The following is an 18297-nucleotide window of genomic DNA, read 5'->3' as shown; positions in this document are numbered from 1 at the left end:
TCTGTTATATGATGGAAAAAGCTCTTCCCTTTATAAAAGACCTATTCTACTGTTGTCCCTCACCCCTTAAGCTGTGATGAACAGCATTATTTGGGCTGCACTAGAATTTATTTTGGATTTAGTGGTGCTACCTACAATTCTTATTTTTTTGCTCACGGTTCTTTTAAAGGGGACATCGGATTTTTGCATTTAGTTAGAAAAGCTGAAAAGAAAACACACAGCCAGTTTGTAATAGTTGCTGTCTGAATCTGTCATCCAGTAAGCGGTTTTGATTTGTAGCTGGTTACTACATAGATTGACCATTGAGGAATTTTAAGTATGTTACAGACATTTCATAATGTCAGTAAAGAATCATACCTGCTTGTGGAAAATGGGCATTCGATGTCCTCTTAAAAAAAATAAAATAATAATAATTAATAAGCTTTGAGAGAATATCCTCTCTTCCACATTTTTGATTTAAAAAAAAAAAAAAAAAAAAAAAAAAACTAAAAAAAATTCAGTCCTGGGCAGCAAAAGGAGTGTGTTTGACTAGATTTTGATGAACTGTATATGTGTTTGTGCTTGTGTGTGACTTTACAGGATGTGTGTGTTAGGATTGTAATAACCAGATGCCTCAAATGCCCTTTATGAAATATGTGTGGTTACATTTGTGTCTTTCTGTTGAGAAATGAATCTCATTCCCTTCTGCTGTGTGAGAACTCAGGCTGTATAAGACAAAATATCACTCCGATAATATGCTGATCTAGCATCAGTTCAATTCATTTAGAACTGATCCTTGAATAGCAGGGTTTTTGGTTTTTGTCTTTTTGCTTTGTGAAATTTTCTAAACATGGCCTCCGACCTTTTGAACTGACCTGGGGACTCATGTCACCAAAATGTGTTTAGCTGCCGTAATATTTTCATACTATAGTGAAGAGTGTTTAAAAAGCAACAAATCTGAAACCCCAAACTAAAGGTTTGACAGGCACTATAAAGTGTTTTTTAAAGTGTAAATTGGTATTTATGTCTGTACCCTGTGAAGCAGTGTTGTACAGAGGTAAAAGTGTGTGCTTTGTAACTGGTTTAATTGTGATACTTTTATAATAAAACAATTCATTGTGCTCTTCTGCGTTGACTTTTCTTAATTGTGCACATATTGGTTTCCATTCCATAATTATGCTGTCTTCTGTAAAACCACCAGCAGATGGTGTCCAATCGTCCCTTTTTAAAAATCCAGTTATTTGAACTGTCATATACCTGTCTTTTCACATTTGTATTGCAGTCTTAAGCTAATTATAGCTTTAATAGCATTTATAGAATTGACTTGGTTTTAGACTTGTCGTCCTAGTTAATAATCAGTTCACTATAGGATTGCGTCCTCATTGGATTCATACATTCATCCCACCTATTAAAATGTAGTCCTGGGTCCTGTGAATTTGTATGGAATATTTCCCCCAAAAATGTTTGTTTCTTCATCAGAACAGATTGCATTTCATCACTTGCTCTTCACTGGATCCTCAGCAGGGTGCCATCAAACTTTCTTTCGCTTGTAAACTGTGCTGGATCTGTGCATATTTCTATCCTGATTCAGACAAGATGACTGTTTCGCTTCAGAAGCAATATCGTAGAGGTCTCATATTTTAGAAATAATTTCAATTAAAATGTCTTGATGGATTTGTTTATTACAAACACAACTTTTTCTTCACATGATGATGGATGGACTGGAGTTGGGTTTGTGGACTCTTTTTGTGACGGCACTCATACACTGAAGAGGATTCATTGGTGAGCAATGATGTAATGCTCAATTTCTCCAAATCTGAATGAGGAAGTAAACTCATCTACATCTTGAATGGCCCGAGAATGTTTAAGCAAATTTTTGAGTGAACTATTCCTTAAAGCAACATCCCATAATGTCCTGCGAACGTCGACGTCACAACGGAATTCCGCATTCTAAAAACAGCCTGTGGATCCTGCTGGAGCTCTTTTGTGTGTGGCAAGCTGTTTAAATATTAAATAGCTTTGTCTATATTAGGTTTCATTCGTTTAATTATTATTATTATTTATTTATTTATTTACGATGAGAGGCAGTGTTGATATCGTCACCTGGCCTGTGTGATATACAGTTATTATATGATTTACTTCCATTATTTCTATTTCATATTTATTTTTATATTTTAGAAGCTTATTTGTTTTTGTCATTTGTCTTGTTGGTTTTGTAAGATGGCATTAACTGGGGAATGTAGACGCTGTGGGGTATTTTCGGTGATAGGTGCACTATCACAACACGCTTCATTTGCCAGTTCGGTTTTCATTAAATAAGGACAAGACACATTTGTTTTGTTATTACATCGTTTATTGGTAAGTGTGATGAGTAAAGACAATCGCCTTTGTCGTCTACCATGGCTTGGATGCTAGTGTGCACTTCTGGGTTGGATCGGGGGTTTCCCAAGGGGGTGGGCACTTTCAAGGGGGTGCATTTAAAGTGTTGGAAGTAACCTTTTGTAAGATAGAAGTGTATGCTGTGTAAAGTAGTTGTAATAGTTTTTTTTTTTTTTTTTGCTATTTTATTGTTTAGTTTTTTTTTCTTTAATAGTACTCACATACTTGTAAATTACACCCTAATTCTTGTTACTTGGACTAATAAAAACACACTCTTTGGATTATCCTGGTTTACACCTGTCTTCCTATCACCTCCCTTGAACCCTAATGGCATACTCCATGACACTGTCAACTCAAATCTGCAAAATCTGACTTTGACTTTCGGAACTAGGTGTCTGGAGGAACGGTGCGTGAGCTGGTGGAGGGACTGAAGCATGTTGGGAACTGCAATGCTGTCAGTTTACTCCAGGCCGTGTGTAAGGAGCCTGAAGCTGTCCACACTACGCCTCAGCTCACAGGTAATATCACTTGAAATATACTTTTCTAGGTGGTTGAACAAAAGCAAAAATGTGTTGTTTTTAGCCCCCAAAAAAGGAGCGATCCATGAAACATTACCGTTGTGCTCGTGTATGCACAGGTTGATCACAGGGTCTTTCCCTGTAGTAAGTGCACTTTAAGTTCTGTAAAGGAGTTAAAAGTCAAATAACATTAAATAACAAAAAGTCGTTGTAACATTTACACAACCCTTTGACAACTTCAGTTGAATTATGCTCACCAGTTGGTAAAAATGGAAAAATATTAATACAGTTTAAAATAACAACATATTTTATCCCTGTGATGGCGAAGCAAAATTTGAGCAGCCATTACTCTTTAGTGTCATAGGACAATTAGGCTAATATACCCGGCAGAAGAATCATTCACTGTGATTTGTTGAATACATGTGACTACATTTTATTGTGATCATATTCGAATCACATTTCTCTTGTCACTATTTTATAAAACCATTTAGATTTAATTGTCATAAAATTTAGATGCTTTCTGCTTTCATTTCTAAAGGCTAGATGACAGTTTTTAATATTTCCTTTGTTTTGCGTACCAGAACATTAACCTCAACCATCTTCAAAAAACATGTTTTAGTGTAGCATTTTTTATCCTTTCCAAAGAGCACTTATCATTGTTGTATTTAGTAGTATGAGTGAGACTTGTAGTGTACTGTTCTGTTTTTTTGTCTCACAATATGGTTTGTAAAACCCCCAGATTAAATCACTGCAAGTCTCGGTCCCCTGCCCCCCTCTCCTTAACAATAGTACCATGTTGTGGTTCTCCCTGACATTACCTCATGTGAACTCAACCATGATGTCAACAAAACAGCACAGCCACTGCATTCTGAGGGAGTTCCCCTCGGTCTCAGGGTGACCCGTCACACTGCGGTAATGTTCACATATAGACTCTGCAGTGATGGCCGTGTTTCAGGGGAAAGCGGACAATAGAGAGGGGATTCCCAGGGACAGAAGTGAAAGCAAGATATGGCACTTTTTGACTCCGGAGCAGTTTCTTTGAAACAAGTATTTCCACCTTGCTGTTTGATTTGAAGGGTTGACAGTCATCGCCAGGGCCGATTGAGCATGTGAGCCACCAGGGGAAAGTTCAGGGTTTTTTTTTTTTTCTCAGTTTCCTTCTCGCGGTTGTCCGTATTGTTGTGCCATGTTTTAGAGATTAATAAACGTCTTTTACAGCAGTATGATAAAATAAAATCACATCGATGTTTAAGAAATATAGTCATAGTCATAATATATTTTAAACCTGAAACAAAAGGTTTTAGGAAATGTTAAGATGTAAAACATTTGGGATTAGTAAGATTTTTAATTATTTATTTTTTAAAGAAGTTTTTTTATGCTCATCAAGGCTGTATCATTTTGATCATAAAAACAGGAAAAAATAATTTATTCCTGTGAAGAACGCGGAATTTCCAGCATCATTTCAGCATTTGTGATGCTCTCTTCCCTATTAGCATATACACAGCCCTAAGTGAGAAGCAGCGGTCCGCCATTACTGTTCTCTTGTTGTAGCTGCTGGAGGTACAGTGTCAGTGTCAAAGAGCCATTAAAAGTGTTGTGTGCTGGGATGCACCAACTAACATAGGTGGCCTTTTCAACAAGCTAAAAAAAATGACCTGTGGGGTATTTTGAGATAATTTCACATACACACTCTGGGGACATCAGAGAACAATGTAAAGTATTGCATCCGTGCATTCTATGGCACATTTAAACAAATTATTCTCAGATTTTGACCCAATCTGCCTTTGGTGCACAATTGAACCAGCTACATTATTGCATTCTTTCAGGTTTTTTTTTTCTTACCAATTGACCCCAACCCCTTCAAGAAAATGCCACCAAACTCATTAGAAAGCACTTCATATTGAATCAGGACAATGGCCCAATACATCCATCCAGTTCAGTCAAGGACTTTATCAGGGCAAAGAAATGTAAAGTCTTAGATTGCCCAAATCAATCTCCAGATTTAAATCCGATTGAACATTAATTTCACCATCTGAATAGTGGACTAAAGACAGAAACTAGAAAAAAACAACAGTTGGAATTGGCTGCTTTTAAGGCTGGAGAAAAGCATTTCAAAGCATTAGACCAAGAGTCTGGTGATGTCTATGGGTTGCAGTCTCACTGCTCTGATTGCATGCAAGGGATCTGCAACTAAATATTAGCTTTTAATCTTTTAGATCTGCCTTAAATTCACTTATACTTACACAAATACTTATGCTCACATTAAAAAGTGGGATGAACTCTAAAACCGTTGTACTTTTTATTTGGTAAAACATATATGGCTCGAAAGACCTGATAATAAAATGTGACATTCTGTAGTTTTGTCGCATATTCATCTTCTAATCATATTTGCAAATTTCTTGACTCCACAACAGATAAAGCAGTTTTGTCTTTACTGTTCCAATACTTCTGGAGGGCACTGTATATTTATTCTACATGAATTCTATTCATAAAAATATTTTATAATAAAAATGTATAGAAAAATTCTGTAATTAGGAAAAAAAAATCTTTGAAATGTTTTTACAGTAATATTAATAATCGCTCATCTTTTTCTTAAAATAAACAATTTCTCAGGTCCAGTGCTCTGTAAGTCCATTCAGGGTTTGACACTGGGCTCCCATCAGGAGGAGAGTGGGATATGTGACAGCGGGGTGGAGACGTCTTTCTAGAGCCCCAGCCTCAGTCTCGCCGACTCCAAACACAATCTCACAAACTGAGGCCTGACCCTGAAAACCAGCTTCTCCCTCCTCCTCACTACAGCAGCAGCTCCACTCAGGACACGCCTCCAAACTCTTTGATTGGCCACCGCCCACCGTGGAAGCTCCAAACCAAAATTGCAAATGAGGGAACTTTGCGGAGTCCTAAAGCTTTCTGGTCACAGGGATTTTTTTTTTTTAGCTTTTAATATGAATAATACCAAAAATGACTTATTTGAACCGTTTTATTTTGTCCTTTTATTTTCTTGGTCATTTTTAATTTCAGTAAAGTTTCAGCTCGTTTCAACTGTGCTTAATCTGAGGCATCAGATGACATCCAGAACCCATAGCATCTATAGTTACATTAAAGAAACTCAATATTTAGCTTCATGATGTCTTGGACGTTTATTACTTAGATGTTTTTAAAAATGCAACATTTGTCTGGTTTGATAAGTCTGGCCTCAGCTATTTGTTTCTTTTTGTTATTATATTTTAATAAATAATCTGGTTTTAACAACAGCACCTTCCATTTATAGAACTTATTACTCAAACCTTCTTCAGTAGTCATTTGCTTACAAAGAGTTTCCATACAGAGCAAATACAGTGACGTACGGGAAGAGAAGGAGCGGAAGAGGAGGTCTACTGGATTATTGTGACCCTCTGGACCAATCAGATCTGTTATATGATGGAAAAAGCTCTTCCCTTTATAAAAGACCTATTCTACTGTTGTCCCTCACCCCTTAAGCTGTGATGAACAGCATTAGTTGGGCTGCACTAGAATTTATTTTGGATTTAGTGGTGCTACCTACAATTCTTATTTTTTTGCTCACGGTTCTTTTAAAGGGGACATCGGATTTTTGCATTTAGTTAGAAAAGCTGAAAAGAAAACACACAGCCAGTTTGTAATAGTTGCTGTCTGAATCTGTCATCCAGTAAGCGGTTTTGATTTGTAGCTGGTTACTACATAGATTGACCATTGAGGAATTTTAAGTATGTTACAGACATTTCATAATGTCAGTAAAGAATCATACCTGCTTGTGGAAAATGGGCATTCGATGTCCTCTTAAAAAAAATAAAATAATAATAATTAATAAGCTTTGAGAGAATATCCTCTCTTCCACATTTTTGATTTAAAAAAAAAAAAAAAAAAAAAAAAAAACTAAAAAAAATTCAGTCCTGGGCAGCAAAAGGAGTGTGTTTGACTAGATTTTGATGAACTGTATATGTGTTTGTGCTTGTGTGTGACTTTACAGGATGTGTGTGTTAGGATTGTAATAACCAGATGCCTCAAATGCCCTTTATGAAATATGTGTGGTTACATTTGTGTCTTTCTGTTGAGAAATGAATCTCATTCCCTTCTGCTGTGTGAGAACTCAGGCTGTATAAGACAAAATATCACTCCGATAATATGCTGATCTAGCATCAGTTCAATTCATTTAGAACTGATCCTTGAATAGCAGGGTTTTTGGTTTTTGTCTTTTTGCTTTGTGAAATTTTCTAAACATGGCCTCCGACCTTTTGAACTGACCTGGGGACTCATGTCACCAAAATGTGTTTAGCTGCCGTAATATTTTCATACTATAGTGAAGAGTGTTTAAAAAGCAACAAATCTGAAACCCCAAACTAAAGGTTTGACAGGCACTATAAAGTGTTTTTTAAAGTGTAAATTGGTATTTATGTCTGTACCCTGTGAAGCAGTGTTGTACAGAGGTAAAAGTGTGTGCTTTGTAACTGGTTTAATTGTGATACTTTTATAATAAAACAATTCATTGTGCTCTTCTGCGTTGACTTTTCTTAATTGTGCACATATTGGTTTCCATTCCATAATTATGCTGTCTTCTGTAAAACCACCAGCAGATGGTGTCCAATCGTCCCTTTTTAAAAATCCAGTTATTTGAACTGTCATATACCTGTCTTTTCACATTTGTATTGCAGTCTTAAGCTAATTATAGCTTTAATAGCATTTATAGAATTGACTTGGTTTTAGACTTGTCGTCCTAGTTAATAATCAGTTCACTATAGGATTGCGTCCTCATTGGATTCATACATTCATCCCACCTATTAAAATGTAGTCCTGGGTCCTGTGAATTTGTATGGAATATTTCCCCCAAAAATGTTTGTTTCTTCATCAGAACAGATTGCATTTCATCACTTGCTCTTCACTGGATCCTCAGCAGGGTGCCATCAAACTTTCTTTCGCTTGTAAACTGTGCTGGATCTGTGCATATTTCTATCCTGATTCAGACAAGATGACTGTTTCGCTTCAGAAGCAATATCGTAGAGGTCTCATATTTTAGAAATAATTTCAATTAAAATGTCTTGATGGATTTGTTTATTACAAACACAACTTTTTCTTCACATGATGATGGATGGACTGGAGTTGGGTTTGTGGACTCTTTTTGTGACGGCACTCATACACTGAAGAGGATTCATTGGTGAGCAATGATGTAATGCTCAATTTCTCCAAATCTGAATGAGGAAGTAAACTCATCTACATCTTGAATGGCCCGAGAATGTTTAAGCAAATTTTTGAGTGAACTATTCCTTAAAGCAACATCCCATAATGTCCTGCGAACGTCGACGTCACAACGGAATTCCGCATTCTAAAAACAGCCTGTGGATCCTGCTGGAGCTCTTTTGTGTGTGGCAAGCTGTTTAAATATTAAATAGCTTTGTCTATATTAGGTTTCATTCGTTTAATTATTATTATTATTTATTTATTTATTTACGATGAGAGGCAGTGTTGATATCGTCACCTGGCCTGTGTGATATACAGTTATTATATGATTTACTTCCATTATTTCTATTTCATATTTATTTTTATATTTTAGAAGCTTATTTGTTTTTGTCATTTGTCTTGTTGGTTTTGTAAGATGGCATTAACTGGGGAATGTAGACGCTGTGGGGTATTTTCGGTGATAGGTGCACTATCACAACACGCTTCATTTGCCAGTTCGGTTTTCATTAAATAAGGACAAGACACATTTGTTTTGTTATTACATCGTTTATTGGTAAGTGTGATGAGTAAAGACAATCGCCTTTGTCGTCTACCATGGCTTGGATGCTAGTGTGCACTTCTGGGTTGGATCGGGGGTTTCCCAAGGGGGTGGGCACTTTCAAGGGGGTGCATTTAAAGTGTTGGAAGTAACCTTTTGTAAGATAGAAGTGTATGCTGTGTAAAGTAGTTGTAATAGTTTTTTTTTTTTTTTTTGCTATTTTATTGTTTAGTTTTTTTTTCTTTAATAGTACTCACATACTTGTAAATTACACCCTAATTCTTGTTACTTGGACTAATAAAAACACACTCTTTGGATTATCCTGGTTTACACCTGTCTTCCTATCACCTCCCTTGAACCCTAATGGCATACTCCATGACACTGTCAACTCAAATCTGCAAAATCTGACTTTGACTTTCGGAACTAGTGTCAACTTCTACAGACAGTAAATTGGTGGAAAAATGGTTATGAATTTCCATCAGAGTGGTTTGGGAATACTGATTATGTACAGACTCCAATGTAAAGAAAAATTACAACCAAATATTTGAATAGTAACTACTGGAGTAAATACTAGTATCAAGTGAATAAATTGACATTTAAAAAAAGACACTATTGGATTGTTTAAGAGTAGGCTAACTTTAAAAGCAAGTTCTAGTAACATAGATAACGTTATTACATTGGAATACATATTAAAACGGCTTGCCATAGCTGAGGCTCCTGGTGTGAAGCTCTTGTGTACTATATGTTATTCTTTCTCTGCCCGGAGCTCTACTACAGGCGGAAGTTACAGACGCTTGTGTTAGTGAAAACCTGAGGTGAGAAAGTGAAAAGCAGCGAAAAAATTATAAACAGCAGGCGTTTGTGACGATTTTAACAACAGCGCATCATATATGTGGACGCAGTTGCTTAATTTTCCCTTCCTGCATGGGCAGACTGCTGGTTTTCGTCGGGAAAGGCAGACTGGCATATGTATTGAGTTTGATGTCTGGTTAGATGGTCAGATAGTGAAGCTCTCACAATAACTACACGCGCGCTCTAATCGGAACGTTCAGATATTCTGTAACATTGATACATTGTTGCCAGAAGGCGCGTTTCCGACTCTTGTTTATACGCTGTAGCGGGAGAATAGAAACATTGACTTTATTCAGCGATGACTCGATGGGGTTTAACATAACTGCTAAATCACGTATGTGACTTCCACAACAACCAAGCTAGTTGAGCTTTTTATCTCGGCGTTTTGCACTGGATTTACGTTGGAAGTAACCGACATGGCAGACAGCGGTCGGGTGAAGCACGACAGCCCGAGCTCGAGCCCTGGACCCGGGAGGAAAAAGGCACAGCAGTCGCCCGGTTCAAAGGCGCGGTACTCCGTTAACGCTCCCGGACACTGCTTTCGGAAAGTGACCCTGACCAAACCGACCTTCTGTCATCACTGCAGCGACTTCATATGGGGGATTGTCGGGTTTGTTTGTGAAGGTAAGATGGTTTATCTTCTCTTTATCGTTTTCACCTTCTCTAATTCCACATTGCTGCAAAGGAGACACAGAAGCGCTTCTGAAGTGGCAATAGGTGTCTTTACAGAAATGCATTTACACAGATTCAAATACAACTGTATGTTTTGTAGGTCAGAGCAGCCTTAAATTTCTCTTTACAGAGAGTTCTGGGCAGGCAGAAAGCAGCCTTAAGTCGGCAGTAGAAAGAGATGCCTTTACGCAAAAGTGCTGTGGTAGAATTAGAGGGCAATTCTATGGTTAATAGACATATAGTAGCTACTAGAGGAATACTCTCTCAAATAAAAATTTGTCAGTTGACAGTTTAATGCATTTTGGGACACTTAACCAGTACATTTGAAGATTCTGATTTAGTTTCAAATGGAATTTTCCAACAAATTTGATTGGCAGTTTGGAATGACAGATTACGATCTGTGCACATGCCTTCCTGGAAAGGGAAGGAATGAAAAAGATAATGTTAAAAAAAAAAGATGGAGGATGTCCAGCATCTCTCTCTCTCTTCTTCACACATCCCTCTCGACAGAATGATCGAATAGCTTGTCTACTAATTGGAGAAGACCCATTGATGCAGATCGATCTGACACACTCCTTCTGTTGGACAGGGATCTGTGATTGGCTGGTCATGTGCAGGAAGACACTTTGATGAGATCCATCTGATTGATGGAGGCCGATGACAGTTGAGAAGATCTGTACTATTCTCTCTTCAGTCAGATGTTCATCAAACATGTTTTTCTTTACAGAGCTGCTTATTTGGGTAGCAAATAAGCAAGTAGTTGTTTAGCATGTTAGACTTTAATCCAAAGCAGATCTTCTGAACAAACCTCAGTGATGCCCAGTGGTAAAGGCTGATTGATTTTCTTTTGCAGGATTCAAGACTACAACCGACAGCCCAGATTACACTAAATTAAGTAAAAAAAAAAAAAAAAAAAGTCCATATTTTGTTTCCTGATAATCTTCTGCTCCAATGAGCTGTATATGTCTGCAAACTAATCATTGAATCGGTGAACTGAATTTAACAGCTGGATTGGGTCATTTACTGAATGAATCATTCACTTCTTCTCTCGTAAACTCTAAATGCAAGGGTGGATACCAATCTTTTCAGTGAATCACAACCTAAGTTTGCGATGCAAAGAATGACGTCAAAAGTCTTGGAATGTAGTAAGTACATGAGTCATATGAACAAATTTATAACGCCTTTGTGAATTTATGATGCTTTTGTGAAGCTTTAATCTATTGTAATGCACGTGGGAGGAAGCACCAGCTATACCTCCTTTTATATTCAGGACAGGTTTATTAACCCTTGGCCTTGCAGAATCTATGATAGAGTATCTTCTCTAAAGACTAGCCAGAGTCTGAACTCGTTTCTTTTGACTCTTTATAAGAATTTATCACAATGCTGCTGAGCTGTATAAACTTTTATGTGCTGCAAATGACTGCAAAGTATTGATGGAGCAATATCCCCTTCTATCTGATGTCTGATGTTTTTCTTTATGCACATAGAGTGAATGTAAACTAGAACTCGCCCGGTCTTGCCCTTTTAAAGACAGTTATGTTTTCTTAGGTAGATTTTAATCCACTATGTTATGCTGCTCACCAGGGTTTCACTACAGGTCCTATATGAATGAAGCATTACTTTAGAGACAAGTGGACTGGATTGATGTGGCGGTGAGATTGGCAGGGATAGAAAGCAGATACTGATTGACAATATGGATGTTACCAGGCAGAATGAGGCAGAAATTAGATGTTTCTGTTACGTAATGCGCTGCAGTGAAGTCGTGATTGACTCTAACAGGTTGGCATGGCAACATGTAGTCCAATGGAGCAAGGCGGCAGGCTGGATGCTGTAGCCAGACGGACCGAGAGAGACTAGAACATAAGCACACACATGCACGCTCTATGTTGTCATTAGCGTTGTGTGTTTATTGCATTCATATAGAGACTAGTAACATGTCAGACTCAGACTAACAAATTTCTGCATAGTATATTGTAATGCAAGACATGACTATACCCTTTGTTATGGTCGACTGATATAATATATATAAACTAGATGTACTTAAATTAAGACTTATTTAATGAAAACCAAATTTACAAAAATACTTGAAAGCAAAATATGTACATTATCTTATACTGTCTCACAGAACTGGAAATTCTTGTTTGAAACCGAAAAGTGTTATCATTACATAAGGAACTATTTGGAATAATTGACCATTCTGCAGAGGTGTCAAGTAACAAAGTACAAATACTTTGTTTCATTACTTAAGTAGAAATTTGGGGTATCTATACTTTACTTGAGTAATTATTTTTCAGCTGACTTTTTACTTCTACTCCTTACATTTTCACGGAAGTACAAAAACATTTTAAAAATAGCTTCGTTACTGCTATTTCATTTCTGCTTGTTTTCATTCCGGCTTGTCATCATAAAAAAAAAAAAAAAAAAAAAAAAAACCTATCCATATAAATCGCGCCATCCGGATGGAGTGAATTTGATTGTGGTTGGATGAGAAGTATAAACATATACCATTCCGACACCCTATTGGTTTGTACGCGATCCATCGCACCTGCACATGACACAAATCACATCACACTCCAGCGAGGGCATAGCCAGTTTTGGGTTCATCAAAAAGAGATACAGAGATACAGTAGAAACATTATGTGTGGTTTTGTATTAAATAATGACCCAGATTGTGAAATACATTTATTAGCCTTAGATTAAGGGAAGCACAACTTGGGAAACGAGAGCATCCAAGATGAAAGCTATGGATTTATTTTAAATATTTGCAATGTTCTTTAATGTTATCCACAGTTTTTTTTTGTGGTTCTTTTTTTTTTTTTTTTAAGTATCGGTTCAGGTACCGTTTAGGCGCCGGTACTATTTTAAAAGTATCGAAAAGGCACCGGACCCTACATAAAAGTTATTATTTCTCACTGGCTCATTTACCAAATGGGTGCTTTCTCTTCGTCCTCCACAAATGAAGCTATTGTAGGTAGTACGGTAGCCAGACGTTTTAATAAATTATCGTTTGCGATTGACAATGCAAATGACAATATTGTGATAAGTAGGCTATACCAACTTTGTAACTCGTTAGCCCCCCCCCCCACCTCACACACTCACACACACTCACACACACACACTCACACACACACACACTGGTCATTGCAGATGTATGTACCGAATACAGGAAGATATCAATCAAGAAGGTATCAGGATTTTTGGTCATTTTTAGTTTTTGATTAATCACTTGGATTAATCATTCATTTTGACAGCACTATAATGTTTATTGTATACAGACAACGATATAAGGTGAATTGTTACTAAGCCTGCACCAATGTTCTTGTCTATTGCCCTCGCGGATTCCTGCAGCTAAGCTTGGATGTACATTTACATTCCATTAAAGGTTATTGATGACATGCCTCTGAAGTTTGACTTTTTGCAATACTTATACAATACTTATAGGCAACTAGTCATCATATCTCTAGTTCTTTAATGTATTTGCATTGTACTAAAGTGCGTTCATTTTCAATGAGCATATATGCGGCTAAAATAGGTAGCCTAGTGCATCCCAAATTATCAACATGAATATTTTAAAATAACATTATAGTCATTATGGCCTTAAGAAAAATGTTTTTTTGAGGAGGTGGGGTAGTACACAATATATCCCTGTGGCGCGGCCTAAGCTTTTGTTCTTAATGCCATTTTTTTCCCTTACATTACTTTTACTTTTATACTTTAAGTAGTTTTTTAAACCAGTACTTTTACACTTTTACTTGAGTAAAAAGCTTGAGTTGATACTTCAACTTTTACAAAAGTCTTTTTAAACCCTAGTATCTATACTTCTACTTGAGTAATGATTTCCAATACTTTTGACATCACTGCCATTCTGTGATGTAAAAATACTATGTCAAAAATATTATAATAATAATTTTAATTTTAACTGGTGTGGCTTTACAATAGGCTTGAACCATTTTTTTTAATATTGTTTAAATGTACAATTGTAGAGGATTTTTTTTTTTTGCATAGCAGTCTTGTTTAAAGCCAATATTACATTAATCAAACTCCAGATATAAGATTACTTACTACATGATTTTTGGATCTAATGCATGAGGCAATTTTTCATCAGCTTATATACAATAGGTCTGTCTCAGAAAACCCAGATATGTTTCGTATACAGTATTTCAAAAATATAATTGTTTCAATTGTGCATGCACAACTGTTAATTACTGTGCAATGTAATTATGATAAATAAAAAACACAATATTTAATGGACGAGGTTCTATTATCATCTCTTTTTCAGGAAATATTTTTTGCCTACAACATGAAAAATGCTAACATAAAAATGGTAACATCTAAACTAACTGGTTTTATTCAGGTCAGAAATATATTTCCTCATCCATGAAAAAATATAATAATAATAATAATAATAACAATTTTAATTGGTGTGGCTTTACAATAGGCTCTAACAATTTCGATTTGATTTTCTAACGAAAATCGAATCAATCTACATACATGAATTTATATAAAATTAACTCATTTATATGTGCTAAATCAGGTAGAAATTACTCTTTACAGTTGAACAATACAGTTGGCATTGAAATTTTACTGAATATATATATATATATATATATATATATATATATATATATATATATATATATATATATATATATATATTTAAATAAATATGTAGTTATTTTGTAGTTATTTCTTCTTTTCTTTTCATTTTGTTTTATAGTTCACAGTGGTCAAAATGTCTGTGCATCTGTAGCATTCTCCACTGACTTTCTATATTTTAGAATTAACATGAGGTGAAACTCTGGCTTCTAGTCTCGTGGCTAGTCTGACTATGTGTCACTAGTGTTTTGCAATGTTGGACTTAAAAAAAAAAGCTGTTAAAACCGTTTAATGGGTTCACGTGCCAAAGGCTTGTGTTGATAATGAATGTGTAAACAAAACAGTGTTTGTGATTTCCTTAGCAGCGTGTGCATGTCATTTCTAACTGTTTCCAATTTTCCAAGAGTGGTGGGCTTTACAGTGCGCGTGAGAACACGACTTTGGTACGGTAAACTTTCAAATGTTTTTCCTTGCTCTTGTGGTTTTGATAGTGAGAGGAGCTCAGCCTGACCAGCGAGATCACTTCCTGTCTCTGGCAAGCATGAAAACTAACAAATGCATCAGTGAGGTTCAGTCTGTGCTGAGGGCCAATGTGAGACAGCAGCGTAAATAGGGCACACAGCCGTCACCGACCATAGAGACAACTGATCAGTGCTCTTGTCGTTGTTCTCTTTTAAAAGATGTTCGTGAAATTTCCTTTAGGTGCTATTAAAGATTGATTTATTTCTAAAGTGAATTCTAAATTGTGAAAATCACAACATGGTACACTGGGCTTTATTTTCACTGCTGAAAAAGAATTACAAGTTTTCTTTTTGCTAAAGCTGCTTTACTCACATATCTTGGCAACATAATGCACCATAATTCTGTGGCCTACACTACATCTCTCTCTCGTTTTTTCCTTGCAGTGTGTAACTTCATGTCACATGAGAAGTGTTTGAAGCACGTCAGGACCGTGTGTTCCTGTATGGCTCCCACACAAGTTCAGGTGAGTGAAACGTGCCACATATGACGGGGCAGACAAACATCATTAGTTTTATAAGTAAATCTCATAAAACATGTAAGATAAATAAATAAAAAACATGCACACACACAATCTGGTCATATTTTATGCCAAAAAAAATTGTTTTTTAGTTCATTGCTTTCCACTACTTTTTTCATTATGTGACATTTTTTAGAACAATTAAGCACATTCCCATTCCTGTACTGCAAAAATATATTTTATTTTACTTTAGCTTTTTCAGTAAAAACGCTCCATTATAATCATGAGATTTCTTTGATCATGAGAATTTTTTTAATAAAAACGAAATAAATATTTAAAATAAAATCTTAAAATCAAACATCTGGATGCAAAAACAATGGTTCCGTTCTGTTGATGGTTTTATAAAAATGAGCTTTATTGTTTTTGTACAAAATATATTTTCTTTATTTTTTTTAATGTAGCTTGGATATTAAACTTACGAGGCTCTGATGATAGCGGACACAAAGTCTTGAACAATTATGTTGTTAATGAAGAACGATCAAGCTGTATTGCAGGGTATGATCATGCAAGAAAGATCATAATTAGCAGTTGATGCTTTACTTGTCTTAGCCGTGGCTTTGCATGACAAACAGGAAGTGCATTACGCACTTAATCTACATGGAATAATTTAGTCCTCACATACTGACTGGAGCTGTTTTGCTCTGTGACACAGCAGTCAGTGTAGCCCTTTGTCCAGCTTTCATAATGAATTACTGATGACTTCCTGCCGTGTTGTGGTCTTTCGTGAAGGCCAAGTGTCAGCCAGCCTTTGTGGCTTTGATAGCAACTCATCTAGTAATAATCAAGAGCTTTATTATAACAGCCTTGCCCGGAAGTTTTTTTTCTCTCTGCACACTCACTACTGATTATAAACCCAATCTACAGTTGATGACCTCTTTGTACTGATATAATGCAGGGCCATCATTGTCCCAGGCGGGGATGAAGGGGCCCACTTATACCAATTTTGTCGCCATCCCTGTAAATTTCAGCAATGGCCTTGGTGATATGAACATAATGTGTTGGCATGCTGATTTGGTTTGTTACACTTAGCTCTAGCATATTTGATTCTGTTCGGTTAGTCACATTTGAGTCAAATATTTTCATAATGGCTGCTAAACAGTTCATTTCACCATTTTAACTTTCTGCCTGGTGCTGCTTCAATGTGTTTTATATGAATCCATTGTCTTGACGTGTGATGTTGTGGATCACTTGTCTTATACTAGCTAATTAGTCCATAGAAGAAATAATAATAAAAAAAATTACTAATATTATTTTATTATTGTTGCATTCTTTGTCCAGTGTTAGTTTAGTATTATTTGTATAGGCCTACTATTATATTATTCATTAATATTTAGAAATATTTTAGTTTTTTTATTTCTATATATTTTTTCTATAATTTTTCTTTCTCTTTTTTGTATATAGCTTACATTTATTTTTTATTTAAGTTTTAGTAATTTTAGCACTTTTCACATGTCCCTTAGATCGCAAGGCAACATTTCTAAATTTCAAAACAACATTTGTTTATTTAAATTTTTTTTGCCTTTTTATATCCTACTTTGTTTTGTGTTTTGGTTTGGTTTGGTTTGGTTTGGTTTGGTGTGGTTAACAACGACACTGTTATTGTTTGTCTAGTTGCTAGGCCAGTTGTTTTAGACATGGACAATTTGTACTTAGATAATTAGAGGATCCAAATTAAAAATTAGATTAAAATAAAAAAAAATCATATCCATGTATTTATTTATTTGTTATTTAAGTGTTAATTTATTAATTAGGATTGGAATAATAAGTGGGCATTAGCAGGATTCTTTTCCATAACAATGACTGAAAACTGTCCTATGACTTTGAACAGTTACTTGGTCTTTAAGAAATACTGCTAAATATAAAACAGGATGTACATTTTTTACCATGAAAAAATGAACAGTTCTTGCTGGTTAACAGCATGTGATAAAGTAACCGCATGAGATGCTTGCTGCTTGGAAACTGCATCCTCTCAAAGTGCTGATACCACATGTGCCAATGCATCAGGGCTGTGTTCACAGTGAGAAAAACCTGCCTCGCTTTCGCCAAACCGGCCGGCCAATCGCATCAGAGCAGCCGTAGGGCATGACAGAAGGCCGAATCAAGAACCATGCCACAGCAAAACTTCATTTAAACCGAAAGATAATGAGGTGGAACAGAAACCACTGGTCTGCATGAAACACAGGCCCTTAGAGACTCTTCTAGAAGTGTGCTTTCATACATAATGCATGCAGAGACAACAAGAAAGTGCATGCAGTGTTTTAATTCTCTTTTTCTAGTTTCTCTGGCTTTAAGACTGATGAGTTCAGTTTGAAAAGGAAATGGATGTGACTTTTTTTTTTCGTACTGGCTGAAGACTTTTCTCAGCTCTCTCTGTGTGTGTATGTGTGTTTGTGTGTGTGTGAGCATGTGTGTATGTGTGTTTGTGGGTGGGTGGGTGGTGTAGGAGTGAATCAGTCTCCGAGCCAACTGCTCCATTAACCTTTACTAAACAACCTCGCTGAACCGCATCTGAGGAAATACGAACACAACAG

General features: G+C 36.1%; 1 protein-coding gene and 1 long non-coding RNA gene across 2 annotated transcripts in view; both read left to right on the top strand.

Moving 5' to 3' along the window:
* The first annotated feature begins 2747 nt into the window (after window positions 1–2747).
* On the top strand, window positions 2748–5690 carry LOC132109758 (uncharacterized). The gene is made up of 2 exons (XR_009424550.1): window positions 2748–2876; window positions 5490–5690. It is a non-coding gene; the product is annotated as an uncharacterized LOC132109758 (long non-coding RNA).
* Window positions 5691–9334: 3644 nt separating this feature from the next.
* LOC132109757 (diacylglycerol kinase theta-like) overlaps window positions 9335–18297 on the top strand; it is a 43609-nt gene continuing 34646 nt past the window's right edge. Inside the window, exons 1-2 of the mRNA XM_059516084.1 lie at window positions 9335–10083; window positions 15633–15712. Coding sequence (XP_059372067.1) covers window positions 9876–10083; window positions 15633–15712 — 288 coding nt within the window. The 5' untranslated portion in view covers window positions 9335–9875. The remainder of the gene's footprint in view (window positions 10084–15632; window positions 15713–18297) is intronic.

Source organism: Carassius carassius, chromosome 29 (genome assembly GCF_963082965.1).
Source record: "Carassius carassius chromosome 29, fCarCar2.1, whole genome shotgun sequence".
Lineage (NCBI taxonomy): Eukaryota > Metazoa > Chordata > Actinopteri > Cypriniformes > Cyprinidae > Carassius > Carassius carassius.
The sequence above is the reverse complement of the archived record's forward strand: the minus strand, read 5'-3'. Positions and strand labels throughout refer to the sequence as shown.